Source organism: Pelodiscus sinensis, chromosome 7 (genome assembly GCF_049634645.1).
Source record: "Pelodiscus sinensis isolate JC-2024 chromosome 7, ASM4963464v1, whole genome shotgun sequence".
Lineage (NCBI taxonomy): Eukaryota > Metazoa > Chordata > Testudines > Trionychidae > Pelodiscus > Pelodiscus sinensis.
The window spans coordinates 55,551,182-55,573,307 of record NC_134717.1 but is presented as its reverse complement, the minus strand read 5'-3'; the positions used below and the strand labels follow the sequence as shown (position 1 = coordinate 55,573,307).

Sequence of the window (22,126 nt, the reverse complement as noted above, 5' to 3'; positions counted from 1 at the left end):
GTCCCTTGGTCCGTTAGGATTTCTTTAGGAATCCCTACCCTAGAAAAGATTTGAATTAGTTCCTTAGTGATGGTCTTGGATAGGGTGTTGCGTAGGGGCACTGCCTCTGGGTATCGAGTAGCATAGTCCACTACAACTAGTATGCTCTGATGGCCCCGGGCAGACTTCTCTAGTGGGCCAACTATGTCCATAGCGATCCGTTCAAAGGGGATTTCAATTATTGGAAGGGGTACTAACGGGGCCCTCAGGTGTGGTCGGGGCCCATGTAGTTGGCACTCCGGGCAGGAAGCACAATACCTCTGGACTTCTACATAGATCCCAGGCCAAAAGAACCTCCGAAGAATGCGGTCCAGGGTCTTATCCACCCCTAGATGTCCTCCAAATAGATGACTGTGTGCCAATTCCAGTATTGCCCTCTGGTGCTTCCGGGGTACCAAGAGTTGCTCCACCTCTTGGCCCTGTATATGAACTACCCTATAAAGAAGATCCCCCTTGATTATATAGAAGGGCCCCGTGCCCTTGTTCCTCCCCTCCACTGTGACCCCATTAACTTCAACCACCTCCTTACGGATATTCTGATACAGTGGATCATTGACTTGGTCCTGCCCAAAGGTCTCCCTTGGGGATTTCCCCTGCTCAGGCTCCAGAGAACCTAGCCCCCTTTCCTCCCTTGATGAGCTGGGTCCTGCTTCAGGCTCATCCTGTCCTGGGGCTTCAGCTCTAGTAGTTGGGTAGGCCTCCCCTTCTACCCGTGTCTGTTTCCGACCTTGGGTCAAGATCATGGTCCCCAATTTCTTTGAGGCCCTCCTCTCCCGTCGGGTTTTCCGGGGCTCCCCAGGCACCGAGAACAGGTCCTGGGAGAACTCATGGAAGGCTGGGAGGGAGCTATCCTCCCCCCCCCCCCCCCCCCAGTCCCGTGGTAGTAGGTCACTAAACCTGGGGAAGTCTCGCCCAATGACCACCGGGTAGGGGAGCCTTGGGACCACCCCCACGGTTACCTCTGTAACCCGCCCTTGTACTTCTATTTCCACAGGGATGGTGGGGTAATAACTAGTATCCCCATGTACACAAGATACTCCAGTGTACTTGGCTCGAGTCAGCTGATTTTGCCCCATTAGCTTCCCTGAGACCAATGTAACCGCACTCCCTGAATCTACTAAGGTAGTAGTTTCTACCCCATTCATTTTCACGGGCTGGGTATACTGATGGGGGCCCACTGCTACCCCTACGAGGTTAACTAGAACACTTTGTAGGTTCCCCAGGTCACATTGCATAGGTTCGTTTATGTTAGGGCACTGAACCGCAATATGCCCTATCTCCCCGCAGGCATAACACCTATAACCTGGGCGGGACAGCCCCTTTCGTTTTGGGCTGTTGGGTCTTGATCCCTGGCCCTCTCCTGTCCAGACCCCAAGGTCTCTTGCCCGTCCCGGCCGCTCTTCCACCTCTTTTCTTCCTGTCTGGACTCGGTCGGAAACTTCAGGGGCACGGGTCCTTGGGGGGGAAGGTGGACCTTCTGCGCTGCTGCACCGCGACTCTGGGGCTGCGGGAAAGTCCCTTAGCTGTCAATCGCCTCTCAACGAGAGCCACCAGTTCATCAAATGTCGTGGGGTCATTCTGGCCCACCCATTCCCGAAGGTCTGGGGGTAAACCCCTCATGTACCGATCAAGAACAATCACTTTGATAATCTTGTCAGGGTTGTGGATGTCAGGCCGTAGCCACTTCCAGGCCAGATGAACCAGATCAAACAACTGAGTTCTGGGGCCCTGGTCATCTCGATATCGCCAATTGTGAAATCTCTGGGCTCTCACTGCGACTGTGACCCCAGCCCGTGCCAGGATCTCTGCTTTCAGCTGGGGGTAGTCGGATGCAGCTTCCTCTGCCATGTCAAGGTATGCCTTCTGGGCTTCCCCGCTCAGAAAAGGGGCTAAAATGCTGGCCCACTGAGCTTGAGGTCAGGCCTCCCGCAAAGCTGTCCTTTCGAAGGCCAAGAGGTAGGCCTCAACCTCATCGTCTTTTGTCATTTTCTGTAAGTAGAAATTGGCCCGCAAGGGTCGAACCCCATCTTGATCACGTACCTGGACTGTCAGGGCTTTCAGCTGGGTCACCACCTCCTGCAGGGTGGCCCTGTCCTGGGCTACTTGGCTCATCAACAACTGGTTGGTTTCTTGTTGGATCCGCACCGACTCCTGCTGGGCAGCTGCTTGCACCCGAGTAGCCTCTTGTTGAGCCGCCGTGGCCTGCACCAGTGCTTTTACCAGGTCCTCCATGGGTACTTTGCTTTGCGAGGGGCCAACTTAGCTAGATTTGGGTTGCTGTGAGGCCTCACAGCCGCGATCCCACTCCTGGCACCATGTGTGGCAAGGGCCCCTCTTCTCCAAGCCACTACTGGGGTTTTGCAGCGGGTCTCAGTGGTAGGGAGCCCAAGCCAGGGGCCCACAGGCTCCCTCCCCTGCTGCCTTTACCTAATGCTGGTCCAACTTGTTCTCTCCCTTTCTTCCTCTCTGCCTCTCCACCACCTTCCTTTCGTCCTCTCACACCTCTCTCCAGCCTCCAACTGCTGAGGCTTTTAAAGGCCCTCAGAGAGACAGCAGAGAAGTCAGCTGGCCCCAATTTGCTTGAGCCAGCTCCCTCCCAGCTGCACCTAATTGTGCTGCAGTTCTCTGCTTTTCTAACAGGAGTTTTTCCCTTTTAGGCTGCCTTTTCTCCTCTCTGCAGCAGCTCCCTGGCCTGACCCTGTCACAGTATGCATTCACACAACTATTGGACTGGACATGAGTAACAAATTTTGAAGAACAACAGTTAAAAGAGATAGGTAACGGTCTCCCCTCGATATGTATCAGATTTATAGACATGCAGAAAAAGCCACAAGAATTTATATCCACCAATCCTGAAGAGATGTTAAAAAAACAACCATAGATATCAGTCAATTTGCGTTCTCATTTACATGAGGAAAATTTGAATTATCTGCCTTAGCTCCACTGAAGTTACTCTGGGTTAGTGATGTGAGGTGAGAATATTCTCTGGAGAATATTCTCCGAGAATGAGAATATTCTCAGAATATTCTCAAAAAGATTTTTCCCAAGAATTTTTGTGAATTTTCTAATTTTTCATTTCCTCTTGAAATAATATATTGTATTCAACTTTTAGAACACCCTGAATGTTAAAGAGCTTTCTTGATCATTCAAGATAGTTTGCAAACATTATAGAACGTTTCAGAATGTTATGGAACTTTCTAGAACATTCATGAGTCAGGAATTCTGACTGTTATGGAACTTTCTGGAAGCATCACAAAAAGTATATAAAGAGGCAATAGCACATTTATTCTCTTTTGGGAAAGGTGTAATTGTGTTTTTCATCAGTATGAAAAGAAGAACTAAGCCTAAAAGTGATGTGTGGGATTATTTCCTTCCTAAAACAGTTAAAGACAAAGTGTTATATGAATGTAAGCACTGCAAGGCTGAATACATCAGAAATGCGACAAGGATGAGAGAGCTTATTTCCAGTTGTTTGAAGACTCCTGCTTACATCAAGGAAAAGGCAACAAAATTCTCAGAGTCTAGAAGCAGATCACCTCAACCATCAACTGCATCAACATCTATAGAACACTGTGATAATGCTAGTGAATTTACATCACCACCACCTCACTCTATAAGTCACTACTTTGATTCTATGAATGAAACTGAAAACAAAGTTTTGAATGAATTTTTTGCACAGGCTATATATTCATCGGGATCGCCTCTTTCACTGGTTGAAAATGAAGATTGGATTACTTTCATGCAAAAATTAAGACCATTTTACAAGATGCCATCCAGGTACACACTTTCTAACAAACTTTTGGAAGCTGAATATCACCGTGTTGATTCTCTTATTAAAAAAAACAAAAATTGCTGAAGCCTCTTCTCTTGCACTGCAGTGTGATGCTTGGAGCAACCAAAGAAATGAATCTGTTATAAATTTTATTTTATCAACACCCCAACCAATGTTTTACAAGACAGTGGCAACCGATGTAATGCCACGCTGCTGAGTATATGGCATTCCGTATGGAAGAAATAACGACAGAAATAGGTACTGAAAAATTTGGTGCCATTGTCACTGATAATGCTGCAGCAATGGTGAAATCCTTATCAATGCTTAACGAAAAATTCAATCACATTGCTATGTACATGTGCTGCTCATACACTACATTTGTTAATTGGTGACATCAGTAACTTAAAAGTTCAAGAAACTGAAGCTATCTGTAAAACTATTGTGAAGGAAATTAACAAATCGCAAGTTTTTCGAGCTCATTTTACTGCATTTCAAAAAGAGAAAAATCAAACTTGTGCACTTAAATTGCCAGTTAAACCTAGATGGGGTTCCATTTTATATTGTTTGAAAAGCTTATTGAAATAAAAAAATGTCTTAAAATGCCTTGCTGTCCATGAAGATTTACAGACTAAACTGAGCTAACGTACCAGGAATTCAATCCTGGATTAAGATGTATTTTGGGTACAGGTCCAAAAACTGCATGCATTGATAAGTCCTGTTGTTAAATGGAACATGCTGCTTGAATCTGACCAGCCAAAAATGAGCAAAGTTCCTGAATGTTTCAGGGAATTAAGCAATCATTTTGATAGGCTACTTCCCAAAAATCCACTTACAAAACAAGAAAAACAGGATGTAATGAAAAGTTTTGAAAAAAGAAAAGATATGATTCTAAAAGACATTCACTATGCTGCAAATATTCTAGATCCAAAATTCAATGGTGAGTGCCTTACTAGAAATGAACAAATACAAGGAACTGAATTCATCGATATTTTAGTCACAAGAATGTATGGTACTGATCACTCAGCAAAAGTCATTGCTGAGTGTCATGCTAAAGGTTTTTTTGGAAAATCATATGTAACAAAATCAGCTGGTTCAGTAGATGCAGTAACATGGTGGAAAGGTATTTGCTATAGATCAAAATTAGGGAAAGCAGCGATCAACATATTGCATATGCCACCAACAACGGCAGCAACTGAAAGAAGTTTCAGTACTTACAGTATCATTCATAATGCAAAAAGAAACAAGTTAACACAAGAAAGGGCAGGCAAGCTGATATTCATAGCCCATAATATAAAGCTTCTTAAAAACCCAAATGATGCTCCATTGAAATCCCCAAGAGAGAAAAAGAAACAGAACCAGAGAAATGAGGAAGAAGAAATTGATGATGCTGAAGAGAAAGAAGTTGAAGAAAGAGCATATGTATGAGGAAGAAGAGAGAGAAATATATGGGGCAGATTCTGATTAGACTTGTATTCAATCCAGAAAGTTAAAAAATATTTTTATCCTGCAACAGAAGATTTGTAATAAAAGTTCTAGTAATTTAAACCTCTGTTTTTAACTATTTAAGAGACATTTCTCAAAAATTCTCGCATTGGAGAATAGTCTCAAGAACATTCTTGAGCATATTCTCCGAAAGTTTATTCCCGAGAACTTAACATCACTACTCTGGGTATCAGGAAATGAAACTGAAAGCAGAATTTGGTCCATGAACTACAGTAATTTAAGTGTATCAGATTGCTAATCTAAGAAAAATGTTGAGTAAATATCTTTGCTTGGGTATTAAGATGAGGTAATTAAATTATTCAGTTAAAGGCCACAGCTCTGTCCATATCACTTTTTATCTTTCTTTTGCACGTGTATTAAAGATATTTTCAGGGTCCTCTTTTATTATTGGTACTCATTCAGTCTCAAAAACTGTTTTTTCATATTTGCCAATATATGGGCAAGTAAGTGAAAGCATTCAAGAGTATAGCTGCAGTTAAGCCACTTAAGTCATTGTTCAGACTTGGGAGCTCATTCATTGGGATTTACATTAGCAATCGAAAGATGACCTTTTCCAAAACATTTTGATAACATATATAAAACTACCTTTTAAAAGACTAGGTGTGTGTTACATGTTATCTTATCACTACCAAAAATTGTAAAAAGAATGCAGTTTAAGTGTATAATCATTGCATTTTAAAATAAATGTAATATTATTTTGTCACTATATACCGCTGTTTTCAGGGTCTGATCTTCCTACCCGCTGATGGTCTTTAGTGAGAGATGTCAACTGAGTGTGAAATGGAATATTTGTAAAGACAAAATACTGAAAATGTTTAAACATAGAAGCTCATTTCATATAACTTATTTAATTTTTAGCAGAATGCTATTTGGAATGGGTAAACCCCATGGAATCAGGTTGTTGGGTTTTTTTTATAATCTTTGGATTAAGGAGATATGTCAAATGTTTGAGGATATGTGTGGTTCAGGGCGCTCTATTTGTGTGTATAGCAAAGTGAAGTACAGGCAGTCCCCGGGTTACATGGATCCGACTTACATCGGATCCCTACTTACAAACGGGGTGAGGCAACCCCGCACTAGCTGCTTCCCCCCAGCAGACCAGGGAGACGCGAAGCTAGCCCCCCCCCCCCCCCAGCAGACCAGGGAGACGCAGAGCGGCTTTTCTCAGCAGACACCTCAGCTTGAGAATAAAGGACTGAGGGAAGTGAGGTGTGGGAGAATAAAACTGAGCTCTGGAGAAATGTTTGGCTAGAGTTTCCCCTACAATATGTACCAGTTCCGACTTACATACAAATTCAACTTAAGAACAAAGCTACAGTCCCTATCTTGTACGTAACCCGGGGACTGCCTGTATAGTGTAATTTATTAACACAAACTTTAAATCAACTTAAAAATATTTTACAGGCCCAAACTGTTTAACTCCATGGAAATCCCAAGAGTCGGAAGTAGCAGATCTGCCCAGTAAAGTGCTGCTTCATTATACACCCAAGGTAGTAATCAGCATGTTTTTTTTGCTTACATACTGTACAGTTTGTTTTTTAGAAAAGGTTAAAACATCTCCTGAACAGTAGCTTTAAATTATCTACACAACTATTGTGATTAATTTTTAGAATGAAATAGGCTTGCTTGTTGAACAGTTTTCTTTATTCCTTAAAGTGATGTTATCTGACTATGCCAGATGATGGACGGGAAATGCTGAATATGGTTTAATTAGGTTGTCACCACTTTATTCTTAATGTCAGTTCTATGATTTCATGATTGTAGAAGAGTCCCTCCAGGACTCAGGTGTTAATTAGCTGATCCTAAAAGCTACCAATAATGCTACAGGAAATGCTTCCCTAAACGTGCAATTTACAAGGATTTTTAACTTAGGGGTTTTTTTTTAACCTAAACTGCTCTCAAAAATAACAATATATAACATTAGAGCCTACAAGTCCACTCAGTCCTCCTTGTGCAGGCCGTCACTAAAAGGACAAACAAGTTTGTTTACATTGATGGGATCCTTCCTGTAATTACCCATCCCTGTAGTGCATTTTCTCAGTAAAGAGATTATAGTACAGTGTATGAAGTAAACTGAAAAATACTTTTTCTTTAATTTTTTTTACAATGCAAATATTTGTAATAAAAATAATATAAAGTGAGTTCCCTGTGTAGTAATTTAAATCAGTATTTTAAAATGTAGAAAAAAAATCAAAAAGTATTTAAATAAATGATATTCTCTTGTTTGATTAAAACTGTGATTAATCATTATTTTTAATCTCCTGATTAAACACAGTTAATAATTTTTAATTATTTGACGGCCTTGGTGGGTACCCATTGCAGTGTTGGACACGAGATCACTTTCCTGCCCTGCCCCTGCAACTTCCATCTAGTGCCGGTCGCGCACTGGTGCTGCCAGCCGTGTCCCTCTCCTGCCCTACAATGTTTGTTCAAATGACTTGGCTGTGGGTAATCTTGTAGTGCCATGGAAACCATTTAGGAAGCAACAATTCAGATGGTTTGAATTAATTATCTGCTAGTTTCCCCACCCCAAAATGCAGCTAGCTCACCATGGGCAGTGTTTGCTTCCCCAGGATCTGTGTTACTTCCTAGAAGAGAGGAATCCATTTGGTGGACAGAGAGCACACTGAGCTCCACCTATCCTGGTCTTTGCTTGTGCAAGGAGATCCTGTATTTTCAGTGTCCCCATGGCCTCTCAAGCCCCTCTCAGTGCACCCTGAACTGGGTTTGAAACTTCTACCCCAGCTAAAAGAGCAACATCTTCCCTTCTGTTCTCACAAGTCCGCAATAGCTCTGATCCAGTGAATTTGCAACTCTATCCCCTTTTGCCTTCTTGTTTCTGCTGCTGCAGATTGGAGGGATGACTCCTTCTACCTCTCTGTTCTAGGGATGTAAGCAACTAATTGACGATCTGATACGCATTAAAAGCTGGTTCCCACCCAGCACTGTCTCAGCTGATTGCTGGCTCACACCCAGTTCCAGGATGCTTCGCCTCTGCTTTTTAAATGTATTAAGAGCCAGCCACTCTCAATACATTTAAAAGGCTGGTGTGCAGCGTGGGGGACCTGGCCCGAGCTAGGAATCAGCTGTCCTGGCTTGCATCGGGTCCCCCCCCCCACTGTGCTTCAGCCTTTGAAATGGCTGTCAATTAGTGGGCGTTAACGCCTGCGATTAATGCAGGGCAGAATTAATGCATTAAAAAAATTAACTCAAGGAGTTAATTTTGAATAGGACTCTTTTGAACAGGCTACAAATATATTGATTATATAGAAGAATTTAAGTTCAGCTTTCATGATAGAATTTGCACTACAATACTTCAGTGAGGTGAATTGAAGTTTTTTTTACAGTGTAAATGTTTTGTAATAAAAAATAAATATGAAGTGAGCACTACACACTTTGTATTCTGTGTTGTAATCGAAATCAATATATTAGAAGATGTAGAAAACATCCAAAGATATTTAAATAGATAGTATTCTTATTATTGTTTTACAGTGTGATTAATGAAGATTAATTTTTTTACAGTGCAATTATTCACAATTCTTTTTTTATTCGTTTGACAGCCCTACTCTTAATGCATTTAAAAGGCAGAGCCTCAGTGCGGTTAGCTCCTGGGGTCGGGAGCTAACTCCGCTGTGGCTCCCCTGCTTATCGACTGATTGACTAGTTGGTAGAAATTCCATCAAACAGTTACTTAGCTGATTAAACTAAATTTAACATCCCTACTCTGTTCTCATCAGTCTGGTACCATGTGGATCTGAGAGAGGGCAAAGTTTGAGCAACTGTTCCTGCTGCACAGCCTGGCTCAGTCAAGAGGGCTTTTCCTGCACTGTTAATATTTTCTTCCTTTTTTAGGCCTGCAGAAACCCAATCTGTCTTGACCTGTCCACAAATCTTTTACATGGAAGACTAACGGGAAATAAAGTAGTGAACTGGGACATCAAGGTAAATTAATATTAAATCATCACAATCTGATGCAAACACAAAGTAGCTTAAGGAATGATAGAAGTTCCCATTGTACAGAAGTGATACCAGAGTTAGCAGTGTTTTCAAGGTGAAATAAGGTAATTGATGCATGGGGCTAGCAGCAAGGACCCCGGGAGAGAAACCAGCTGTCAAGACTTCCCATGTGCTGGGATGCTACTGGCAGCAGAACCCTCTGGGGCTGACAGCCAGAACCCTCTGCGGGCCAGGATGCCTGTTGGTGGCAGAGCCCAATGTGTGGGGTTTGTAGCCAGGATCCTGCACGTACCATGATGCCAGCCAGCAGCAGAGTCTGACGTGCAGGGCTAGCAGCTGAGACCCCACTGGTGGCAGATCCTGAGGTGTGCAGCCAGCAGCCGAGACCCCAGGCATGGGACCATCATCCAGCACTCGCCCCTCCCTGGTCCACAGGAAAACTTTGTACTGTTTTTCTATATGTTTTACATCCCCAATTGGGATACTGTTAGAGTAAAATTCACCTGTATCTAAACTTTTTAATGTACTTTTTAGAGTTAGTTGAAAGAGATGAGAGAAGAAAGTACATTTCTTTCTGTTTCTCCTGTATATTTAACAGTGTTTTCTGTCATTTAGTCTGTTTCACTTAGTCAGTTTCTGGTGTTATTTGTGCAGTTGTTCCATGTAGCAACAGAGGAGATAGAAAACAGAAAAGAAACTGTAGTAAAACCACAGAAGTTAGCTGGAAGACTTGCAAACAATTGTTGTCTGAAACACCTTTATCCTAGCTCTGAAATGGACGTGATATTACTGGTTTTTTAACTAGTTTCCAAGTGACGTGGAGTTCTGATTAACTCACAAGTACATAAGTGCCCTTTTTATTTCTTTTACATGGGAAAAAAAGGCTTACCAATTTGTGCATGTTCTCTCTCTCTCTCTCTCTGTGTGTGTGTAGGACATGATAAACTGTATTGGTGGATTGAATGTGCTCTTCCCACTACTTGAGCAAATCAGTTTTCTTAGTGGACAAGTGCCTGAGAGGTCTGAACGTGAAACTATACCTCAGGAACTGGTGTTGCCAGTAGAGGGAGACTGGGTGGTATTATCATCAACTAAGGCTTCAGGTAGGAACGTACTATGGATCGAAGAACATATCAATAAAAACAGAGGCCTACAACAGTGGAAAGAATTGGCTTATATTATTACATATTAACTCTGTTATAGTAGCCATGTAGTTTTAAAATACTATTTTTACTCCTGAGCATCTGATTGGACAATATTTTGCTTTATTACATTTATGTACTGAGTCCAAATGTGCTCATTTATCTATTATATATTTGAGAGGGTTTATCTGACTGGCTGTCTAAGAGCTCCTCCTTAAGTGGTAAGAGCTAGGATCACCAAATTTGATATAATTTTTCTCTAATAACATCATGCAAGCTAAGAGATATGCCAGGAAACTGGGATGTGCTTGGAATGGAATTGCTTCTCATAAAACTGTACAGAGAAGAGACAGAATCACCAGGCAGGTGAAAGGGGGTGGCTGTTGGTGTCCCTCCCACTTCCTCTAGTCCAGTACTGCCCCAGCCCCCCACCTCCGAGGGAGGGCAGAAGTGGCTGAAACCCCCCTATTCCCCGATTCATATGGGAACATTGCTGGCAGTTCTCCATCAGGGAGCAAAGGGGAAAGCACAGAGTTTGCTGCATTTCTCACTCTGGCTGGGGAGCACAGGTGGGCAGACAACCCTGGACCTTCCCCAGCTGCGGGACATGCTCCCCTTCCCCAGCTGTGCCCAGTGGAGCTGCAGCGGCCATGGAGAAATGCTTCACACCTGGCCCCAAACTGCTGCAGTGAGAGAGGACTGCAATAGTGTTTTCTCCCCATGGCAGCCTGCACACTGAACCTGTTGTCCCCAGCCCCACCCAAAGCAATGATTTAAATGAAGAAAAACAAAAAATTAAGAACCCATGCAATGCCAGGTAAATCTTCCACTGGGACTCTCTGTCTGGCAACATCTGTGGTCCTGCTGTCCTTCAGGTATTCCGGCACCTGTGAGAGTCGCAGGGAGTTTGGGGGGGGAATGCAGCTGGAAGCCCCGTGGAGGAAGGATGGTGGTGTTTGGGTTGGCCAGAAATGGAGGTCGCAGCAAGGGGAGGGCACCAAGCTGGGGGGGCCAGTGGCAGGGGACCACCCTGTTCTGGCAAATTCCCCCATTCGGGACTGGTTAAGTCCCAAGGGTGCCAGACTAGGGAGGTCCAACCTGCCCTGTCTAAATAAAGTGGCTCTTCTGAGTACAGGCAGTCCCCGACTTACATGGATCCGACTTACGTCGGATCCCTAGATACGAACGGGGTGAGGCAACTCCTGCACATGCGCAGCAGCATTCCCGGGCTCGCTCACCTGGGTCCTAGGATCCTCCTCCTCGGGCCGGCTCCGACTGGGGTCCCGCAGAGCTGCTGGGCAGAGGAAAAGTGCCTCCCCCTGCCAGCAACAGGCTGCCCCCTCCCCTGAGCAACAGGCTGCTGAAGAGACAAAAGCAGCCTCTCTGCCTCTCCTCCCCTCTATACACGCAGCAGCGTCCCCGGGGCTCACTCACCTGGGTCCTAGAATCCACCTTCTCCTCCTCTTCGGCCGGCTCCAACTGGCCTCTGCCTGCAGCAGCTGGCCACAGGGACAGGGATCCCGCAGAGCTGCCGGGCAGAGGAAAAGTGCCTCCCCACGCCCGCTGCCCCCCCCCCCCACGGCCTCGCATCCTGCACGCCTCCCCCCTCCCCCCCTGCCAGCAACAGGCTGCCCCCTCCCCTGAGCAACAGGCTGCCGAACAGCAGACAAAAGCAACCTCTCCGCCCCTCCTCCCCCTATACATGCTGGGCTCCCTGGGCAAACAAAGACTCCACCAAAACAAACAAAGTGCTGGCCTCATTGTGTTAGCAAAAAAAGGACCCTCCTCCTAGAACCCTGGGTGGTGTGTGGAAATAAAGCTATTAGCTCAAAGCATGGTGCAGAGCTGTTTGGTATTTGATGAGTTACTCCTTTAGTCCTGAGTTTGTCACAGGGACAGAAATAGATGTGAAATCTTCTGAACAGGGGAACAGACAGCAAAACAAACATTAGAGGGGAGTTAACCTTTCCCTATGCTATCCAAAACTAAAAAAAAAGTTTGGCTAGAGTTTCCCCTACAATATGTACCAGTTCCGACTTACATACAAATTCAACTTAAGAACAAACCTACAGTCCCTATCTTGTACGTAACCCGGGGACTGCCTGTATTTAGAAAAATAATGAAGGGCCTGATCCAAAGCCTGCTGCAGTCCGTGGTAGACTTTCCCTGTTTCAGTGGATCTTTTTTTATGTTACAGACCAGTAGCCTGCAGAATTTTAGTTAAATTATTGAAGCTGTTAGTAATTTATGGATTTGTTTAAAATATAAAACCACAGATTTGTCTTTTTTTTTAATTTTTTTATTTTAAGATGATTTTTTTTCTAAAAAATAGCTCTTCAGCTGTGCTGAATAAATAGGTTGGAGAGAATTCCTGTGATCTCATCAGAAGTCCAGACTTGTAAGGACAGATGTGGGGAAAGAGATGGAACTGTAGGTAGAGAGCCAAGTGCACAATCTGCAAAAGAGGATTCAGGTTGTCTCTTGAAGAGTATCGTGTCCAGTCACGAGTAGCATTTTCTTAGTTTTGGGGGTGCTTATGATGACTTGTCCTCTGCATTAGAGGGTGTAAACATTGACTACAGCAGGGTGGGCAAAAGCTTCTCAGAGGGCTGCATCCAGCCTGAGAGGCAGTTCCAGGTCCTGCCCCCTAGCGTATTGCCTCAGAGTGGGAGAGGGGCGTGAGCCTGTCAAATGGCTTCTATTTAAAGGACTCGTGTCTTCCCTACACCTTGCCTAGCAGTTGCGGGGCAGGTGCAAGCCCTTTAAATAGAGCGGGATGGGATCGTGTGTCTCGGGCAATGTGCTAGAGGTGGAGGGAGCTGCATACCCTTTCACCTGTTTCTATTTATAGGGTTCTTGTGTTCCCAGTGGCTGCTAGGCAACACTGCTTAACAGGCACAGGGAAAGCATGAGCCCTTTAAATAGAAACACTTAAAATGGCTCACCGCTCCCTGGGCCTCTAGCGCATTGCTAGGGAGCCAGAGACGTGAGCCCTTTCAACTGCTTCTATTTAAAGGGCTCACCTGCTGGGTGGCTGCACTGCCTGGCAGCCATCCTAGAAATGTAAGCCCTTTAAACTAGGTTAAATATCAAGTAATTGACTAATCAAATAGTCAATAGGGTGCCTCCACCTTTGAAGTGTAGCAACAACCCTACACTGTAGGGCTGTTGCTACACTTCAAAGGCAAAAGCGCTGCGTGGAGCCTGGGATCAGCTGCCAGTTTGAAACACCGTGTGCAACCTGGGGATACCCCAGCTGGCTCTGGGCTGCACCTGGTGTTTCAAAGTGGTATCATCACATGGAGCCTGGGGTCTAAGCCCAGGCTCCACACGGCACTGCTGCTTTGAAGTACCCCCTCCGCTTCCCCCCTTGCTGCCCCTGTCTGATAGATACAGCAAGGGAGGGGAAGTGACTAGTTGACTATCCAATAAGCTTTTGTTTATCAGCTAGTCGGCTAGTTGTTCACATCCCTACTTTAAACAGAAGCAATTGAAAAGAGCTCCTAGCTCTGTCTCACTGGCCCATTGCCTGGGAGCTGTCTGAGAGGCACGAACCCTTTCAACTATTTCTGTTCAAAGGGCTTGTGTCTGCTGCGTGGCTGCCAGGCAACAGGTTAGCAGCAGGGCCAGGAGCTGCCAGCCGTGTTATGTGAATTCTAAGCCTCCATCCCAGACAACTCTGGGAGGAGGCTAGCCCCCAGCACCCTCCCCTATGTTCCAGGTCCCTTCCATTGGCCAGAGGTCAGGGGGCAGGGACCCCAGGCCAATCAAAGCTCCCAGTAGGGTAGCTCTCAACCCTGTGCTTTTGCCAAAGGCCCTGCCCCTTCTGGGTCGGCCATTAGCCACTTACGAAATTTATGAGGTTACCTCCCCCCCCCCCGCCCATTCGAAAATTATTACCTACCCTTAGACTACAGCAAGGTAGCAAATATCAGTGGAGAAAGGAAGCTCAGGTAAACAGTGGAGAATAAAAACACTTAATTTCACTTCTTACTCCTAATTTGACACATTAATGCAGAGATAAAACAGGGATTTAGCTGAACAATCTGTTTTGCAGAGGCTCGTCTAGAGAAAAATATTGTTGCAACTTTCATCTTGACAATAAAGCACTTTATTCAAAGACACCCTATCAACCAAGAGAATCTCATTCACTCCCATGGAGTTGCTACCCTAGGAGCCTTGTTACAGAAGGTGAGTAAACCTGTTCCTTATGTAATCAATGTTATGGGTGAAAGTCTGACTCCACTGAAATCCATTAGACAGAAAACATAATGTCACAACATAAATCTGTTTAGTTTTGGTTGCTCCATCTTTTTAAAAAAAAAAGACACATTAGAACTGGAAAAGAAACTAAGAACAACAAAAATGATTAAAAGTATGGAGCTTCCATCTGAGGAGAGATTAAATACTGGCACTGTGAATCCTAGACTAAAGGGGATTATAAAATCATGAATGGTGCGAAGAATCTGGATAGTGAAGTGTTATTTACGCCTTAAGGTACCACAAGAACCAGGTGTCACTGAATTAAATTAATAGGCAGGGGGTTTAATATAAACATAGGGAAGTCTTTCTTTACACAGTGCTCAGTCAACCTGTAGAACTCATTGTCAGGGGATCTTGTGAAGACCAAAAGTATAACTGGGTTTAAAAAAAGAACTAGATAAGTTCATGGAGGATAGCTCTATCAATAGCTGTGATCCAGGATGGTCAGGTCTATAAGCCGCTGACCACCAGAAGCTTGGGCTGGACAACAGCGAATGGATCACTTTCTAATTCAAAGACTTTAAGGCAAGAAGAGATCATCTTGATCAGTGGTCCCCAACCTTTTGGGGCTGCCGGGCGCCCGAAGGCGGGGTCACTCACGTGCTGGGCACCTGTGCTGCATGCCCCGGGGCCGGGGCCGCCCCTGTGCGCCGGGGCCGGAGCTGGTGCCGCTCCTGTGCTGTGTGGCTGGGGCTGCCGCGTGCCTGGCGCCGTCCCCTGTGCCGCGCGCCTGGGGCCCAGCGCCGCCCCTGTGCCACGCGTCCGGGAACAGGACTACCCATACGTCGCGCACCCGGGGCCGGCACCGCTCATACACCACGTGCCCGGAAGCGGGGCTGGCCCCGATCACTTGGCGGGCGCACAGAAATGGCCCGGCGGGCACCATGGTGCCCGTGGGCACTGCATTGGGGACCACTGATCTTGATCATCTGACCTGTACGCTGAAGGCCACAGAACCTTAACCACCCACTCCTGTAATAGGCTCATCACTTCTGGCTGAGTTAGTGAAGACTTCAAATCGTGGTTTAAAGACTTCAGATTACGAAGAATCCATCATTTACTCTAGTTCAAACCAGCAGGTGACTTGGACCCAATGCTGCAGAGGAAAGTGAAAACTGAACAGGGTCTCTGCCAGGGTGACCTGGAGGATATTACTTTTCTGACCCCAAATATGCCAATCATTTGGATCCCTTAGTTGTTACATTACTGTGAATGCTTTCCCAGGGGAACTTAGTCTTCCCTATCAAGTGTCCCATCTCCAGCCATTGGAGATTTTTGCTTCCAGCAGTCACAGATGCCCTTCACTGGTCCCCTGAGGAGTCTGTTGCAGAACCTCACTCCTCTGATGGTTAGAAACCTTCATCTAATTTCAATCCTAAACTTGCCAGTTCAGATCCATTTGGGCCAGCTTTAGCTCTTAACTGAAATAACCCTGTTCCTTCTCTGATATTTCTCTCTCTGATGTAGTCATATAGAGTAATCATATCTCTTTTGGTAGGCTAAACAAGCCAGCTGCTTGAGTCTCCTCTTGTAAGATAGGTTCTCCATCCTTCTGATCATCCTTGTGGCCATTCTGTACACCTGTTCTAGTTTGCATTCATCTTAAATATGGGAGATGAGAATACAGTATTCCAGTCTCACCAGTGCCTTGGATAATAGTAATAATATTTCCCTATCTCTCCTTATGTATCTTAGGACTACATTAGCAATTTTTCGCACTCAATCACTTTGATTACTCATAGTCATAGTGTTCTGTTCACTCCCTCTGAAGCATCTGTCACTGGCCAATGTTGGAAGACCGATTACTGGGCCAGATGGACAATTAGTCTGATGCAGTATTGATGGTCTTACATTTTGTTGTGTTTGTCCATAGATTTCAACAGATCAGCTATTTAAACTAGATCAAAAATCAGATGACAAAGGAATTATTGAATAGTTTCGAACAGCTGTAACAGAGGAATTTAAAGAAAACAAATATTGTGTAAGACTAGGGAATTGGTCTGATTTTAAATATTCATTTAATAGAAAATGCAGATGCCGCACATTAAATAACTTGCTGTTGTATCCCCTGTGCCTGTCTGTTTAAATTTTAGGTGCCAGGCAACTTGATGGATGTGAATGTACTGATGGCTCTACAGTTACTGATAGAACAAGTCTCTGTAGAAAAAAATGTGCAACTTTTGCAACAGATGTATCAACATTTACTTTTTGACTTTAGTATCTGGAACCGTGGAGACTTCCCCTTCCGTATTGGTGAGATCATACAACTTGAGATACTTTGTTTCAGCATAACTATCTTTGCTCTTCATAAATCCCTGTCTAGGTTCTAATGGAAAGTATTTTATATTAGGACATATACAGTACCTTTCCACAATCATCAGAGACAGCAGGAGGCTCTTCCGAAAGAAGTATGGAGTGCAGTTTCTTCTAGACACACTCAGGATTTATTATGGGTATGAGGTTTATGCTTCTCCTCAGTGTGTTGTGTATTTATCTATTTCACAAAAGGCCAGGCAGAAAATGTGAAGTAAAAGTGTGAGTTAATCAAGTTTTTTAGTTTAATTCTCCTTTATATAAATTGCTACTTTCCCTTGACCCCTTTGTCAGAACTAGGGCATGTCTAGATTACGGTTTTTTTTTAAAGGAGAGATGCAAATTCTGCGCTAATTTTCATATCTTCTTCCGATTGCATTTTCGAAAGCGGGTCTTTTGAAAGTGAAAGTAGTCTGGGCACTTTTTTTGGGGGGGGGACCCTTTTTCGAAAAAACTGCTCTTCCTAAAAGGAGGTTTAGGCGGTTTTTCGAAAAAGGGTTTTTTCCCCCTGGAAAAAATGTGTCCACAGTACTTTCACTTTTGAAAGACCCGCTTTTGAAAAATGCGATCAGAAGAAGATATGCAAATTAGTGCTGAATTTGCATATCTCCTTTCGGGGGGGGGGGTGGAATGTAGTCTAGAGGTGCCCCTAGAGTGTAACAAGCTCCTACCAGAAGTGCTATAAATGTGTAAGAAACTTGTTTGCAGCTTAGAAGATGGGGAAAGTATTTTTTTTCTCTTATTTATGTTAATTAAACTAGTAAGCATCCCAAGAAAATACAGACTGACTACAAACTTTGACCAGGATTTAAAGTGGGGGACCAGTTTATCCCAAAAGATTTTTAAGAACATGATCTTTGGGGTGTTTGGGACAAGCTTTCACCCTTAGTAAGTCACAGTCTTACATTAGTTTAGCTGCTTATAATGTTCAATGTTCTCTTCAAAGAAAATGTCTAGAAATGTTTTTATAAAAATGAAAATTGAAATGCATTACTATGTAGATAGTTCTTATTTCAAAGAGCTTATTATTCACTGTTAGTATAGTACCTAGCATAATGGGGTCTTATTCTTAGTTGTTCCTTAGATACTACAATAATAAACGTGTAAGAGCAGGTCCTCAAATTAGGTTTAGGTTTAGGTCCACATCTGGGGGGTTAGAAGGCTCCAAAACCCAGTTCTGCTCTTGGCTGCTCCCATTTTGTCATCTTGACTATCACTCCAAGGATAAGAAGGCAGGGTTACTAAAATAAATAGTGGAAGTATTTGCAGAGTGATATTTGTAAATCAGAAATTGTCTAATGTAAGAAATACGGGTTCTTTTACTGTTCTCTTTTCCTTGTCTGTATTAGTAGTAGCTATAAAGACAGTGACTTGGCTCCAGATGACCTCAGAGCCATCCGATCATCACTATATGGACTTATCAAATATTTCCTGAGCAAAGGTGGGACGCATGAGGATATACAGAGCATCATGGGATATATAGCTGCAACCAGTGAAGAAGAACAGGTATTTCATGTGGCAATGGTGAATCTGTAGTTGTTTTGTACGTTTCAGTGTTTAGGAGCTTTAACCAAAGCTTGTTTGAAAGAGGAAAATTTGAATGCGGTGTATGTTGCTACTTTGAAGTTGTGGCAGGCTATAGAATTAAGTCCATTATGGAACTGCATGATCCTTTTTCTCTGGTAAGCATGTGAGTTGGCTAAAATGCAGAGTGATTGGATATCAGTATTTTTCTAAACCTGCATAAAATGGAGAGAATTGGACTTCATTGCTCTGAAGTTGTAATAATTTATTGTTTCTCTTTAAATTGCATTGGTATGGTTTTTCGTTCTCTTCATTCTCTCTCTCTCTTCTGTCTTTGGCTCTCGTGTCTTTCTCTCCAGGGCTGCCAGTGTGTGGGAGGGGACCTCTCCCGCAGCCCAGTGATTCTGGCCACCACTGCTACTGCAGCAGCAGCATAGTCTGGAGCTCTGGGCCCCTTAAATCACTGCTGAAACCCCAGGCAGTGCTGAAGGGCTGGCTAGGGTAGGCTAAACTCCAGCCCTGCCTCTTCTACCCGACGACCTGCCCTGTCCATGGGCCCGAAGGCAGGTGCTTCCCACCTTGCTGAGGGGCCCAGCAGTTCTTTCATCAGCCCTGCCTCTCTGCCATCACAGGATCTCCCTGGCACCTTCCCAGTGTCTGCCTCCTATGTTCTTGCTTTTGTGCTGTGTAGCATTGCTGGGAAAAATCCTGTGACCAGGCTGCCTTCCTCCATTACAAATTTGTTCTCTTTTCTTTTAGTTCTGCCATCATCCTAGCTAAGGTCACCAGATTAAATTAATCTCACTCCCACAATTCTAGTTGCCTTTTTCCCACCTTAGACTAACTCCTCAAACCCTCTCTTCCCCTTTTCCTGCCACTGCTTCTCTCTCTGCACTGGATTCTTTCAAGAGAAATTTGACAAAATACGATATGTCCTTTGCCCTCCCCTTGGCTCATCTTTGCTTTTGCCTCCTACAACTCTTCCCTCCTGATCACTGATGCAGAAGTTTTTCATTTGTTCTCCTCTCTAAACCCCCTGCTTGTCCAGTGATCCCATGCTATCTCCTGATCTCTTATGCCCACTCTCATTCCTTATTTCTCACTCTTCTTTAGCTCTTTTGTGTGTCAAAAAAATACACTTTAGTGATTCCCTTTGTAAAAATACCTACCCTAGCCCCTCGTTGCCTCTCCAAACCCCCATCTCCCTTATCTCATCTCTAAGCTCTTTGAGCATATTGTTTACAAATTGCTGTTTGGATGCCTCTCATCTGTGTTAGTACAGCATCTAGTACTGTTGGGACCTAGGCCTCTAAGCTTTATAGTAATAAAAGTGATGATAAACCCTTCTGCTCCGCATAAGCCTCTTATTTACTGTTGATGTAAGTGCAGTGTGTGTGTGTGTGTGTGTGTGTGTGTATGTATCACATCAACTGTGTCTGTAGAGCTGCACCTATATATAAAATAAGCTGGTTGTAAATATAATGTGGTTGGGAAGGTTATAGCAACTGTTCTGAAAATGTGATGGAAGATACTGTATTTAGAGGAAAAAAAGGACGTTTCTCCTCCAGTTAGGTATTAGAGTCAAGGGTACACGAATTATCAGTTTTATTTAGTTACATGTTTTTATTTTATAGCTCTGCGCGATTCTTGATGTACTCTTCAGTCTACTTCGTACCAGCCCAACACGGGATCAGCTTTTCTTGTTGCTTTTTGAACCAGGAAATGCTGATATCCTCTATGCTCTGTTACTGAATCAGAGATACACTGACAGGCTGAGGGAACTTGTATTCAAGGTAACACATTTAATGATAGTTTGCAAATGCATGTTCTCTCTCTCATCTGAAATACCTTTGGCAGTTAAATCATGTTTTAAAATGGATACAAATTTATGCAGAGCATATTAATTTTAGTAAACCTGCTTATAATTATTCTTTATTACTATTAGTAGCTGACTAGAAATTAATTGCTGCACAGTTGTTACTGTACTTTTCATAATGGAAGCTGTTACATTCCAGTAAAGTAAAATATTTGAAGATTTGGGATGTTTAAAGATTTAGAAAGCATCGGCATTTATGTATTAGTATTTTTGTTTGCGGGACATTTTATAAAGAATTATGCCAAATTGTAATTCAGACTCAGTTAGGAAGTTGCTTGGTATTTGTATATAGAGGGCTTGTGTAATTTTTTGTATGTATGTGATTTCTCTGCTTTTATCTTCACAGATTGTAGAGCAGATGCTGAAATGTACTAAAGTCTATGAACGGAGTAAACAACGTATGAGACTCAGAGAAGTGGGATACTCTGGACTAGGGCTTCTTCTGAATGAATCCCCAATTACCACTTCTCTTATTAAAAATATTCTTAATCAAGTTTTGTATGCAGGTAATCCAGAGTTTCTACTATGGTTAAATCTCTGCTGGATTTTTTTAAAAGACAAACTTTTTTGCTCAGAAATTATTCCTTAAACCTCCTCGTCCCTATTATGTTTAGTGATTATTTGCTGTGATAGAAACCAACCTACTTAGGATAGGTACTCTATTCTAAATGCTCCAAGTAAACACATTTACACCGAAGATTTCAGTTTAAGGTATTGAAGCATAATTTCTTAGAGGTGAGCTGTGAAACAAACACATTTGTCCCTCTTATTAATCCTTGATATATAAAGATGTCCTCAAAAGGTTTTTTTTCCTGCTTGTAAAATGTCTGTCTGTTCATATTTCCACTCTGCAGATCCTGTTGTGAACTACAGAGACCTCATAGCTGTGGTGCACCTGTCTCATAGAGCAGATATAAATGTCAGAGTGGCCATCTGCAAAAAGGTTAGTATTCTTAAAAACAGGTAAAGTTTTACCCCATTGACTTGGGAAGCTACAGTGCATATGTGAGGGGTCTGTGACACTTTGAGTATGTCTACACTACAGCGTTAATTCAAGTTAACTTAATTCAAAATAGTTAATTCAAGTTAAGCTAATTCGAATTAACGCATCTACACAGAAAATAGCATTTTGCTATTTCGAAATAGCACGTCCACACTGAGTGGATTCTGAATCGGCGTTAAGGCTGGCCGGAACCAGTGCCGGAAGGGTACCAGGTCAGGACCTCCTGTGTGGGGCTGCTACCTGCGGCTATCTGAGGTCCGTGCTTAAAGGGACCCTACCCCCCATCCTGGACAGACAGTTCTCAGGTGTTTCTGCTTGCTTGTTCACCTCGATGAGGGACAGCAAAGCATTTGTGTCTCGGAGTGCTCTGGTTGCCCTCACTTGGGACACCCTACCACTCTGCAACATTGAGACAGAGCTGCCCCTGGGCACTCGGGTGCGTCCTGTGGACGCGTTGCCATTAGCCTGGTTGCACTTTCTGCAGGCTGCCATCCGGGAGGTCCATCAGGGGGTTGTCAGTATCCAGGGGGCCCTGCAAGGGAGAGCTTCCACCCCAAGAAGCACTAACAGTTTCCGTGGTCTGCCCAACTGGGGGCTTGTGCCTCATCCCTCCCTCACGTCCTTCCACGTACCCCTCCCTAGCCCCCCTTCCTAATGTCAAATAAAATACACGTATTTTTAAAAATATAAACTCTCTCTTTATTTAACACAACTGGGGTGGGGGAATGAACTTC

At 43.8% G+C, this 22,126-nt stretch overlaps 1 protein-coding gene and 1 long non-coding RNA gene across 5 annotated transcripts in view; both read left to right on the top strand.

Moving 5' to 3' along the window:
* NBEAL1 (neurobeachin like 1) overlaps positions 1-22,126 on the top strand; it is a 165,686-nt gene that overhangs the window by 82,379 nt on the left and 61,181 nt on the right. For 3 of the 4 annotated variants that reach the window (XM_075933832.1, XM_075933830.1, XM_075933833.1), the window contains 10 exons: positions 6,719-6,804; positions 9,167-9,256; positions 10,206-10,374; positions 14,471-14,604; positions 16,770-16,929; positions 17,027-17,129; positions 18,339-18,495; positions 20,148-20,306; positions 20,736-20,895; positions 21,244-21,332. In XM_075933832.1, coding sequence (XP_075789947.1) covers positions 6,719-6,804; positions 9,167-9,256; positions 10,206-10,374; positions 14,471-14,604; positions 16,770-16,929; positions 17,027-17,129; positions 18,339-18,495; positions 20,148-20,306; positions 20,736-20,895; positions 21,244-21,332 — 1,307 coding nt within the window. The remainder of the gene's footprint in view (positions 1-6,718; positions 6,805-9,166; positions 9,257-10,205; positions 10,375-14,470; positions 14,605-16,769; positions 16,930-17,026; positions 17,130-18,338; positions 18,496-20,147; positions 20,307-20,735; positions 20,896-21,243; positions 21,333-22,126) is intronic. The other variant, XM_075933831.1, reaches the window with a different exon arrangement.
* On the top strand, positions 10,381-14,293 carry LOC142830214 (uncharacterized). The gene is made up of 2 exons (XR_012905257.1): positions 10,381-12,250; positions 12,307-14,293. It is a non-coding gene; the product is annotated as an uncharacterized LOC142830214 (long non-coding RNA).